The sequence below is a fragment of the Kogia breviceps genome, chromosome 2 (assembly GCF_026419965.1).
Source record: "Kogia breviceps isolate mKogBre1 chromosome 2, mKogBre1 haplotype 1, whole genome shotgun sequence".
Lineage (NCBI taxonomy): Eukaryota > Metazoa > Chordata > Mammalia > Artiodactyla > Physeteridae > Kogia > Kogia breviceps.
This window is the reverse complement of record NC_081311.1, coordinates 78,988,632-79,001,605: the sequence shown is the minus strand read 5'-3', so window position 1 is coordinate 79,001,605 and position 12,974 is coordinate 78,988,632. Positions and strand designations below refer to the sequence as shown.

Here is a 12,974-nt window from a genome sequence, read left to right as displayed (position 1 = left end):
TCTGATCCGCGAACATCCACTCACCCGGGTAACCCACCTGGGCGCCCGCAAGTCCAGCCGCGCAGCGAGGCAGAGGGTGGGTGGGAGGCGTGGGCTGGTGCCGGCGGCCTCAGCTCGCAGCGCTGGAGGTTTGGGGTAGCACCGCGAACGCGGACTCCAGCCGCCTGGCCCCGCTGCCCGCCAGCACGTGCTTGGAGGGGCGGGGGCGGGGGCGGGCGGAGGCCGGGGCGGGGCGGGGCGGGACGGGGGGTGGGGGCGCGGCCGGGAGGCCACGTGACGGGCGGCGCGGGTATTAAGCCGCGCGGCCTCTGCTCCGCAGCCCGAGCTGGTGCTTCGCCCGCGACCCCGCGCCCAGGCGTGCCGCCCCGAGAGGACCGCGCGAAGGTCACCCCGCGCCCTCCAGCCCGTCCGCCGCCCGCGCCTCCGCCGAGCCCCGCGCGCCTCGCCGGCCCCGCCGCGTCTCCGCCCGCCCGTCCGACCGCCCGAGCCCCGCGCGCCCCGCCGCAGCCCCGGCCACCCGAGCGCCATGAACCAGATCGAGCCCGGCGTGCAGTATAACTACGTCTACGAAGATGACGAGTACATGATCCAGGAGGAGGAGTGGGACCGCGACCTGCTCCTCGACCCGGCCTGGGAGAAGCAGCAGAGGAAGGTCAGCCAGGGCCGCGTGCCCGCCGTCTGCGGGCTGGACCCGCGTGTCAGTGTGTCGCCTTCCTCGGGGGGCGACCGCCCGGGGGCGCCGCTGACCGTGTGGACTAGCGGGAGGGAGCTTGATGGAGGGTCGTGTTGTCCCATGTCCTCGTAGCCCGGGAAAAGTCCAGGGACAGGCACGGACCTGGGCGTCGTGAGTGCGCGCGCGCGCGCGCGAGTGTGCGTGGGTGCGCGCGTCTGTCACATAAGAGTCCCAAAACGAAGAATATTAGGGGAAGAACAGTGCAGCCGTTTCTGTTTTAACCTGCATTAGACCAGAATGTGAAAGTCTCAGGTCTGCTTCTGACTCCTTGAGTCTGTGACCTTGGCCATAGAGTTGTGTCTTCTGGTCCCGTTGTGTCCCATTTCCCCCTAACCCGTCTCTCCCCAAATAAAAGAGGTCAAAAGAACATCGGCTTCATTCCGATTTTCACAGGGCTGCCCCAGAGAGTAATTGAAAATCATTTATTACATGTTTTGGGGTTCCCTGGAGAGAGATGCTGTATGAACACTAGACATTCACCGATAAGTTGGTAGTTATTTCACACTCTATTTACGGTTCATTGAGGTAAGCGCACAGGGACGAGGGAGTCAGCCCGCTCTAAAAGTTCCCTTCCCATCTTGGTTGGCGCTCTCTGGGGGCCCAATGGAACATTCCACTATGTCAGGGTTTCTTCATGATCCCCTTGGCTAGAATTCTAGGGACTGCTCACCAGGAGGCTAAATCCCGCCTCCTGTTTGGGCACAGAGCCTGGCCGGGTCAGGGATGCCAACCCAGACCTGCTCACCCAAACCTTATGATGACAGTGTCCTGGCAAAAGCAAAGTGCCCTCTGCTTTTCCCCCCTATTTTTCTCGGGGTGGGGCAAAGTGGGTTTCCCTTCTAAGGGCCTGCCATAAAGTGGATAACGTCTGTTGACCATCTGTGTGCCTGGGAATGCTCTGTGTAGCTGCCACTGGTGGGTGATTATCTGATAGTGCCTGGTGAATGTATATGACTATAGGAAACACTTCAGCTAACACTTAGTGTTAGCTGAAGGAGAGAGGTCCCATATTTGGATAATTATCAGATAGCCATTTTAGGATTTTTTTGGTTATTATTTATAAAATAACCATGGTATTTTCAAATCAAGATTTTTCTTTTGTTGTCTATTCTCTGTTATAAAACCACTTACTATTATTGTTTTAAAGCTCTAATTTAGCTACATTTCATTCTCCCCCTTAGTTCCATCATCTCTGCCTTCTTGGAAACAGTAGAATGGGAGTGATAAGTAGAAGATGAGTCTATAAAGGAGAATAAAATTTCAAACCTTCTACAATTTTTTAAACACCTGACTTGAGGATTATTAATATGTTATTATTATTATTAGTTTGTCATCTGGGCTAATTGCTGCATCATCAATGAGAAAGAAGTTAAATAGTCGCTTTAATTTTTAACAGTGAGTGTTTCTTTTTAAAAAGTTTTCCCACAATTTTGATTACTACATTTTTTTCATTGATTTTTTCAAAAAGTCTTAAGTTATTTGTTGCAGAGGTTGCTTTTTTTTTTTTTTTTTTCCCCTCATGAGGAAGAGCAAAGTAGCTAAGGAATTGGACCGGTAGTCTGCCCATCATTTTTGAAAGTAATAGTCTAATCACGGTGGTTCCTGTTGGTTTTTTAAAATTACAGTACAGGATAGAGTTAATTTTAGTTTCCAAAGACCACACTGATTTATGTCTTCGGTCATATACATATAATTTTAAATTATTTTTAATATATGATGTATAATTATATATATTTTAAAATTTATTCACAGTATTTTTGGGTATAATTTCATTGTTGTGATTTTTTTAAAGTTTGGGGTTCCTGTGTGAATATATTATTAGAATTGTATAGCATTGTATATTATATATTAAAAAACAGACATATGTCCTGGTCCTTGTACAAAATAATGCTAAAAAGTTTAAAGTGAGAATTCATTTTTTTCCTCAGGTAGGTTGAATGCTGTGTTGTGAATTTAGTGACAAACAAAACAGAGCCAAACATTACGTTAGGAAACAGACCTGAACAGATCCAGAAGATCCTCTGTTTCTACTTTTGGTAGAGAATCCTCTCAAGTCAGTAAAGTAATACTGAACTGTGAGGTCCGGGCAGCCAGAGCAGTAGCCTCTATTTATGTCCTATGAGCCAAACTGCTGGAACAGGACAGGGATAAAATGCCATTGTTTCTATTGTGGGCTACCTTTTCCACACTTGCCATTTCAATGATATGCCGGGTATGAGATCTGTCAACAGATGCTGGTAACACATGATGACGTCTGTGGCGTTATAATGGATGAGGGACCTAATTATATCCACAGTTCACAGAGTCTCATGGGCTGTGGTAAACCTTGCTCTGGTATGTGCCTTGCTACAGAAGGACTTAGTAAAACTGTAGTGCTGTGTGTGTGTGTGTGATGGGAGATCTTTTTTTTTTTACATAAAATTTACCATCTTAACCATTTTAAAGCATCCAGTTCAGGTGTGCTACGTACATTCACGTTGTTGTGCAATCAATCTCCAAGACTTTTCATCTTGCAAAATTAAACTCTGTATAAAACAATAACTTTCTATTCTCCCCACCCTCCAGCCCCTGGCAACCACCCTTCTACCTTCTGTCTCCATGAATTTGACCCCTAGGGACCTCATATGGGTGGAATCATACACTATTTGTCCTTTTGCATCTGGCTTACGTCACTCAGCATCATGTCCTCAAGGTTCATCCACGTTGTGTCATGTGTCAGAATTTCCTTCCTTTTTAAGGATGAATAATATTTCACTGTATGGACCACATTTTGTTTATCCATTCATTGATGCACACGTGCATTGCTTCTACCTTTTGGTTATTTATTGTAAATAATGCTGCTGTGAACATGGGTGTACAAATATCTCTTCGTGTCCCCGCTTTCGGGTTTTTTTGGTTAGATACCTAGAAGTGGAATTTCTGGATCTTGTGGCAATGATTGGTTTTCAATTTCTTGAGGACATGCAGTGCTTTTTCCAAAAGAAGGCAATTTAGAAGATGTTGAATTTAGCATGAGTATGTACAGGCATTTCAAAGTGCTCTCCTCTTTCAGGGGTGTTTCAGAATATTTGTAGTCCATAAATGAATCTCTCTTCAGTGGACTTCTGAAACTTCTAGAGCTTTGTTGTTTAGAAGTAAGCTCCTCCTGGAAGCAGAGAGCACATTCAGCCTTTAATTCAACTGCAGCCTAATCGGGAGGTGACTTGTCAGAACAGCAATGCTGAATATGTGTGCTATCTCCGTGGGCACAGGGCGCTGTCCTTCACCACTCTGGGAGGCTAGAACAGACCTTTTAAGGAAATGACTGTGTGTTTCGATACATAAAGGGCCCTTACATCCTTAATCTGTGTAGGGCTAGGTGATCGATACTCTTTTTCGCCAGTTGTGGAGCCTAAGAGAGTCGTTCATTTATTCCACATTCAGAATTCTGATTCGTTTTCATTGTTCCTAAGGAAATCCGAGTTCTCCCGCACAGTCACGGTTTAGATGGAGCAGCTCCCTGTTCTCCTCAGCACACCTGCTGCCTGTCCTGTCATCAGGCTGAAATGTTGCCACGTGGGGTCAGGCAGTGGGGAAGGAAGCTTTTGTGGGAGCAGCTGCGCACAGGTTGGATTAAATGAAGGATCCAGAACCTGCCAGTTGCCCCTTTCCGTGCCTCAAGGAGCAACTGCTGGTTAAGGGTGCAGGTCAAGGCTCTTCTCCCCTGCACAGTGGAGTATGCTCTCGCGGGAATTTTTCCTGGGGAAAAAAAGGCACGAATTGTTCCAACGAGGTGAACGATTAACGAAGGGCCTGGGAAGTGTCTCAGATTCATGAGACCCAGATGAATCTCAGCTCTGCCTGGTACTCTCTGTTTGGCGTAATCAAGTCACTAAGCCTTTCGAGTTCCATCTCTTCATCTAGAAAATAAGGATAAGGGATTCCTGTCTTTCTTGCCTCACAGAGTTTTTCAGAATCAAATGGTCAAACTAGTTTACATCGAAGGGGCTTTGTACGCTGTACAGGGATCTGTAAATGTTCAAATATTATTACTATCCTAGTGCAGCCAATACTTATTAATTTCATCAGGTGGTGTCGTAGTAATTAGCGCTGTGATTGAATTTGTGAGGATGAAGAAGCATGTGATTTGTTCCTTAGTGACTTCGATGTACTTTTCAAAAAAAATTGTGATAAAATGTACATAACATAAAATTGACCATTTTTAGGTGTATAATTCAGTGACATTAATACACTCACGTTGTTGTGCAACCATCACCACCATCCATCTCACCCCCAAGTTAAACTGTGTCTATTAAACAGTAACTTCCTATTACCTCCTCCCCCCCGCCATGTACCTTTTTTTTTTTTTTTTTTGCGGTACACGAGTCTCTCACCGCTGCGGCCTCTCCCGTTGCGGAGCGCAGGCTCCGGACGCGCAGGCGCAGCGGCCATGGCTCACGGGCCCAGCCGCTCCGCGGCATGTGGGATCTTCCCGGACCGGGGCACGAACCCGCGTCCCCTGCATCGGCAGGCGGACTCTCAACCACTGCGCCACCAGAGAAGCCCCCCCCCCCCCCCCCATGTACCTTTAAAGGTAGGGTTTATACGCTTCCACACTTAGAACAAGAAATTGTTTAATAACAAGTGCCAGGTGCTTGTTGTATAAAGAGCAAAAATTTTAGGAGATCAAATAAGGAAAACCATTGTGGGTGAGGATAATGGGGAAACAGCTTTACAAGGGAGTAGAACTTGGGGTGGGCCTTAATTTGAGGAATAACTAAATACTAGCTGCGTGGTAAGGAAAGAGAAACAGAACATTCCTGGCTAGAGAAATAGAGTGAACAGTCTAGGCTTAACTGAAGCTAAAGATACAGATTTAGAGAGAAAATTGCATAGGTAGTCCGGGGCCAGTTTACAGAGGACCTAGGATGCCAGGGTGAGTGTGGACTTCGTTCTTTAAGCAGTGCAGAGTTCTGGGAATATTTGAGCCGGGAAGAGCCATGCTTCAAGTAGAATATTGTTTTCAGAATAAATCGGAGTGGGTGAAGGCCTGAGGTGGGGGACCCAGGTAGAAGCCCGTTACGGGGATGATACGTTTAAAGCGGTGAGGATTAGAAGCAGTGGTGAGGAAGCCATCAATTTGAGAGTGATCAGGAGGGATTATACAAAGTATTAAATAACCCCATGTTGTTGCATGGCAGGCTGTTGTATAAATCCAATTAAGCAGACATGATCTCACCATTAGAACTCCTGGGCTTAAAACTCAAGATAGTGAAATTGACAAGTAACAAACTAATGAGGAGTGGCTGCTTATCTAACCAGGAGAGGTGTCTGGGTGGAAAGCTAACCATTTACAGGATGTATCATTCAGTGCGGGGGGGCTGAGTGCTGAGGGGCAAGTTGTGTGTCCAGGTGGCCATTGCCTAGATGCAGAGCTGGAGTTTCAGGCAGCCTTTGATGTCCAGAGAGAGCTGCTGATGGGCAGGCTTGCAAAGGCAGAATCTTGAATGAGCCCTAAGAAATCTCTGCCCCCAGAAGGCCTGTTCTTCTCAAGATTCCCTAATCACTCTTTGTGATTTCTGCATCTTCTCTTAGGCACTGCATTGTGTCCTGGGGTCTGCCCTATCCCTTCAGCCACCTTCACCAAGAAAGAAACTTGAACCCAAGAAGCGGTTTTCCGGGAGCGTGGGAGGAGGAATAGAACTCTTAGCTGGGAAGCCTAAAGAACAGCAGCTTCAGAAAACTGTCAGAAAGCCCTGCAGTCGGTTGCTGCAGCTGGGCTACAGAAAAGGCGCAGCTCTGGGGTGGGTGGAGGCACTCCCGTGACGAGCAGAGGAGTTGGTACGGAATACGTTGGAGGACAGTCAGAATTGTACCGCTGTTTCCCTGGGAACGGTACTCGTTCTTCCAGAGAGAACAGAAAGCAAAGATGAGGGGGAAAACGCTTGCTAACTACTGTGCTAGACTTAGTTCAAAGGAAGGAAAATCTTGAGTGCCAGAAATGGGTTTTTCTAAAGAAGCTGAGGAACATGTTTTACACAAGCAGGTATCAGTCTGAGCACTTGCACACTCGCCTCTGAGCTCACACCACACCTGTACCCCTCCCCACGATTTTCTTGATCAGAAACTAGATGTTTTCTCCTGCAGCCATACTGAAGGGCAGAGTAGAAGTAGAGCACAAGCACGGCTGTTTATTCTTTTCATTCCTTTGGCAGACGTTTATTATGGTCCCGCTAGAGGCCCGGGTTAGGGAATGGAGTTGACACCACCCCAGGCTTTAAGGAGCTTGCAGCTTAGTTCAAGAGACAGAAAGGGCAGTGAGAAGTACAGAGGAGGGGCACCCAGTTCACCCTGGCCCGGTGGAAGGGAGTGGAGAGCATTTCCAAAGCCCCTCCTGCATGGTCCCTTGTCGCGGTGCCTGGAAGCATCTTCCTCCCAGGCGCCCGTGCAGGGAAGCTGGGAGTTATCCTTGAGGCTTCCCTCTCTCTCAACTCCTGTGAGCCCACCTCCTAAAGTCCTCTGTACCCTGCCCCTTCCTCCCATCATGTGCTTTTTTTTTTTTTTTTTTTTTTTTTTTGCGGTACGCGGGCCTCTCACTGTTATGGTCTCTCCCATGGCAGAGCACGCAGGCTCAGCGGCCATGGCTCACGGGTCCAGCCGCTCCGCGGCACGTGGGATCTTCCCGGACCGGGGCACGAACCCGTGTACCCTGCATCGGCAGTCCGACTCTCAACCACTGCGCCACCAGGGAAGCCCCCATCATGTGCTTTAAGGCCTTCAGGGCCTCTGCACTTCCTGCCTGGGTGGGGATGGTGGCCCCTGCTTTGTCGCCCTTCCACACACCGTACTTGCCTTCAGGCTTTTTTCTGCCTGATGCTGCAGGAGTGATCTGTATAAAACACAAGCCTGGTCATGGTGTTTCTGCTTAAAGCCCCTGTGTGGTTCTTTATTGCCTTCATGAGGGTGTTGGGAGCCAGGCCTGAGCCAGTCTCTGCTCCGCCTCTCCCCCAAGGGCTCCTGGAGCCCACGTGTTTGATTCTCCTCTTTGCTTATACCCGAGACTACCACCTCTACCCACCCTGGGAGTTCTTCTTCCTCGGGCCCCTCCTCTAGAACATGGGTCCCTGGGTGCTGTCCTGGTCTCCCTATAAGCAGACACTGTCCTGTGGCCCCCTGGCCCTGCAATGGTCCTGCTTAGAGTCTGTGCTCACATTTGTGAAATGCAGGAATTATAAATCATATTTCTGAAAAGAATTTAGTATAATTAAATTTTTTTTTTTTTTTTGCAATCTTTGCAACTCCTTGAGCTACAAATGTATTAACTCAAGCTCATACTTGTTTAATGCTCCTCAAACATGTTTCCTCAAGTTCCCCAAACGATGGACTTCTCTGACTTGGCTCTTATTCTCAGACTGAGCCTACAAAGATAAGCTGTTTAGTTAAAAAAATAACAATAATTTGTAATTTAGAGATTTGGGGGATAAAATCATACATGTAGATTTATTTAAATGATAATAAAATGTGTCACCATATTAATGAACAAAGCTCTGGTAGCCCAAATTGGATTGGAAATGACTGTTTTGTCCAGATTGAAAAACTTTACCCACATCATAGAGAAAATTCCAAATTCATTTAGATTCAGAGAAGTATACATTTAAATTTGTTCTTCTGAATGTAAAACCTGGTAAGACAAAAACTTCTGGAAGACATGCTAGGCTTCACAGTAGTGGAAATGGAAAAGAGAGAAGAGATGCAGATGATTCTGCAGAGTATGTGGACCCTGGAAAAGAATTGGCCTGGGCGGTATTGATAGAAGCCAAACCCAAGACTGCAGAGTTAGCATGGCTTTGGGTTGTCTTGCTGTGTTTGTTTGTTTTTGCTAGGGAATAAATGTATAGTCATCATTGCTATAAATTACTATATAATGAAAATAGATTCTCATTAGCCTCTGTTACAACCTTTTCATTAAAAGGCATGCTATCTCGGGAAAAACTGTTATTTTTTTAGTAATTTGTGAGGATCAAGTGGGCAAGTAAGGTGAATATGAGGTTGAGAGGAAATGAGAACAGTATTTGATATTGAAGGTATGACTGAGTCTTATACAATTATAACTGAGATTGGCAACTCAAGAAATCCTCGGGAATTCCCTGGCTGTCCACGCTTCCGCTGCAGGAGACACGAGTTGGATCCCTGGTTGAGGAACTAAGATGCTGCATGGCATGCAGCATGGCCAAAAAAAAAAAAAAAAGAAATCCTATCTTTTAGAGTCATGAGGAGTCTAAGTTCCTTCATTATAGTCCAACAGGATGGGAAGATAATAATTATTTAGAAGGTAGGTAATCTAATCTCATTGTTTTTTTATTAGGATTTTAAGATATTTTGTATGCATTGGGTTGAACCGTAGGAAATTTTTGACACTGACCATTTTGACCTCCAAAAATTGCAGTTTCTTATGGCTCAACCCAATAAAACCACTTTACCACTATTGTCCCACTATATTCATGGTACTTGACCAAGACCACATCACAGCCAAGCCATAAAACTGAGTTCAGCTTGTTTCTAGTCTTACCTGTAATGCCTTTGGTGTTCATTTGGGAAAATAAGGGGTGGTTAGGTTTTGTAGAAGTTAAAAATGTGAGGTTTGGATTGAGGGCTTGACAGCCCATGGAAATATCGAGAAGGAAGGTCAAGCCTAGAGATTTAGGTGTGGGAGCTATCTGCTCAGAGGCCATGGTGGAACCTGTAAGGAGGGGATAGTGGAAACTGTAAGGAAGGGATAGTGGAAGATCTACCTGCCAGGCGCCGAGGTGAGCTAACATCGAGGGCTCCCAGAGGAAGCAGTGATTACTGGAATGTGGAAGCATCGCTTCTCTGGATGAAAAAACATGCATTTACTGGACGACTTAAAACTAGATGAACTGTCGAAATGTCTGATTTTCTTTTGGGAGAAATCTCACCTTGGTATTTCTCTGGAGCTTCGCCAGTCCGACTGAATCTGACATTTGAATCCGTTTAGTTGCTGGAACAGAAACCCAGGGCTTTGGCACCATGGAAGGAATGGGAGCTCTTTTAGCTCATGAGATAAGTTAGGCTTGCAAAGGAAGTGAAAAGCTGTAAGAAACTATTTATGGCGGTGTGCTCAAGTCTGTGACATAAAATCCTTCTGCAGCTGGAATGGCCAAGGCTGGGCTTTATTGAGAAAGACTTTATTGAAAATTTGTAAGGATTATTGAAGAAAGTAGTTTCATTACTGAAAAGAATTGGTTTCATCTTAACATACCAAGTGTACCATTCAACCACAAGGTGGGTTTCCCTTTTCTGTTTTATCATTTATAAAATTAAGAAAATAGGATGAGTGATGGTCCTCATTTAGGGGTTTTGTTTTAAGGTTTAAAAAATATTATTGATATTTTGGGTTTATCAGTCATGAAAATAGTAAAAGACATAACAGAATTGCCATCAGTTTTGAGATTACCCATAGAGGATAATATTTTTCTATTTTAAAACAAATCTATTCTGGAGGGGTGGCAAGGGTAAGGATCAGGTTGGACTGGGACGTGAGGAGGGGATGTTCGTTGGAAAAATGCAAACCATGTGTTTTACATTTTGTAAACCGTGGAATTTCTATTCTGTTACTGCAGTTTATGAAATAGGAAGTGTCTGAATATTTCATTGCATACCTTTCCTGTTAAATTTTGGAACAAAATGATGTTTATTTTCATTTTTTCAGTATAACAGCAAAACAAAAATATTCCAGTAAGACAGTAAAAGTGATATTTTAATATATGGATTTTTTTTCCAGTGGATTAAAAAAAAGAAGGGGCGGGGATTTGGCATATGGTTCCCAGTATCCCAAACTATTCAGTATATAGGGCAGAGCAGCTATTTATTGAGAATTTTCAGGCACTGTTTTGACCATACGTTTTTTGTTTTTTGTTTTTTTGCGGTACGTGGGCCTCTCACTGCTGAGGCCTCTCCCGTTGCGAAGCGCAGGCTCAGTGGCCATGGCTCACGGGCCCAGCCGCTCCGCGGCACGCGGGATCCTCCTGGACTGGGGCACGAACCTGTGTCCCCTGCATCAGCAGGTGGACTCTCAACCACTGTGCCACCAGGGAAGCCCTATTTCATTCTTTTTAAAGGCTGAGTAGTATTCCATTGTATATATGTACCACATCTTCTTTATCCATTCCTCTGTTGATGGACATCTAGGCTGTTTATTGGCTATTGTGAGTAGTCAAAGGTGGTGCGTTTTAACCACTAAATTTTTCTGTTTTTGTTGCTTTTTTGCTCAGAGTTTTAACCAACAACCCAGAGAAAAAGCCTGGAATTCAGTATTCCTAAGTTTTCACTTATCCAAAACCTACTGCCCATGCATAAGGGTGTGTGTGTGTCTGAATTTTTAATTTCTAAATGGGTCCAGGGGGAACATCTGATGAGAATGAGAAGACTAAATTTTGAGTTATGGAAAATACTGTCCTTCCAAGGTAACCCCAATTGAGGGCCTAGCAATCACTCTGTCCCACAGAAGTGCCAGAGGAGGAGGAAAGGGACCACAGGAAAAGCCAACTATACCTCTCAAATGGAGGCTTACAGGACATGCCATTAAGGGCACATCTTTGGAATTACCTTCTGGTCTGTCTGACACAGTTCCAAAAAGAAGCCGGAGTTCAGGATGCCTAAGTATTTGAGTCAGTTCCCTTTTGGAACTAGAAAAGGAGACTTCCAGAGGCAAGAGCATAGATTAGAGCCGTCCTCCTGCAGAGGTGATGTCTTAGTGGACAGGGATGCTCTCCAAGATTTGGGCTCCACAGATTTGGCCAAAGGCAGTGCCAAGGACTCCCTTCACTTTACATTGAAAAGAATCCTGCTTTTCTTTTATTTATTTTTAACTTACTATGGAAAATTTCAAACATACATAAAAGCAGAGAGAACACATAGCGAATCCCTCTGAGTCCCACTGGCCAAGGAAAACCAAAGTTTCATGAATAGGGGATGCCTGGTTCTTTTTTTCTCCCAGCTTTATTGAGATGTCATTGACAAAAAATTTTATATATTTAAAGTGTGCCACGTTTTGATAAATGTATACATTGTGAAAGAATTACCAGGGATGTCCAATCCTAAAAGGAAAAAAAAAGTTTTTATGTTCAATAGATGCTTTAATCTCTAAACGAAATTTTGAATCAAAACTGGAAGGAAGTTGCCTTCCCTGTTTTGAAACTCCAGTCTCCTCCCCCGCAGACCCCACGCTTCCTGCCACCCCTTTTGGCAGTCCAGGCCTCCTCCCTGCTCTGCTGGGATACCTCTCCTAATCCCCAGTTCTCCTAGTAATTTCTTATGCTGTTAATGTTACAACTGGCTATTTCTAAAAACCAAAGATTGCCAAGACCCGCTTTTCTAGAGATCATCAATATTTTAAAGGTGACCTTTCTAAGACAATAATGCTGTTGTCTAATTACAGGAAGGACCCTGATGGTGAATTTCAGGCTCTGTAGGAGAAGAGGACAGAATTGTGCTAAGAAAGCACTGTTGGCAGAGGCAAAGCCTTTACACATCCTGTAAACGGGGGTGGGGGTGGGGGATGGGGGGATGACGACGACGACGACAGACGGTTAACTGCTGTTTGTGGCCCCTTGTAAAGTCAGTACTGATAGGGTATTTCTCTTCTCCTGCTGCAGACTGATCTGATAAACTGACCTCATAACCTTCTTCAGGTTTATTGGTCTAGCTCCTGCGACCACTGCTTTTACTTCTTGGAGTGGGGCGCCTGAATTTGAGACAGGAGGTGGGCACCCGTGTCTGAAGAGACTGAATTTGATACCTCTGCATCTTTGTTTCCTCCACCACCCCAGAGTGCATGCAGCAGGGAGAAAGGAGCAGAACACACATGTTAAGTGTTCTTGGGGAAAGGTTATTTTTAGGGGCCATCTTGCCAAGACTGCTTCGGCAGCTTTTCTTTAGGTACAGATCACACCCTCACCTGCTTAGGTATGTGAATTTCTAGGGGAGCCCTGGGAGGGATGGGGGCTGCCTGCATGTCGTAGTTCCAGGCCACCTCCTTCCTTACCAAGATTCATTTTATTTTATTTGTTTCCCAGCTTTATTGAGATGTAATTGGCATGTAATAATGTGTAAGTTGAAGGGTTACAACATCTTGCCCATCTCTCAGGTTCTCTTTTCTTTATGAAAGGAAATGAGGAAGGAGGGTGGACTGATTTCCAGAGGTAGGGTGACCCCTTGTCCAGGTTTGCCCAGGACAGTCCCA

At 45.6% G+C, this 12,974-nt stretch overlaps 1 protein-coding gene across 1 annotated transcript in view; it reads left to right on the top strand.

The window, feature by feature from the left end:
- Nucleotides 1-322: 322 nt before the first annotated feature.
- Nucleotides 323-12,974, top strand: part of ACTN2 (actinin alpha 2) — a 75,234-nt gene continuing 62,582 nt past the window's right edge. Inside the window, exon 1 of the mRNA XM_059054617.2 lies at nt 323-652. Within this exon, the coding sequence (XP_058910600.1) occupies nt 527-652 (126 nt within the window). The 5' untranslated portion in view covers nt 323-526. The remainder of the gene's footprint in view (nt 653-12,974) is intronic.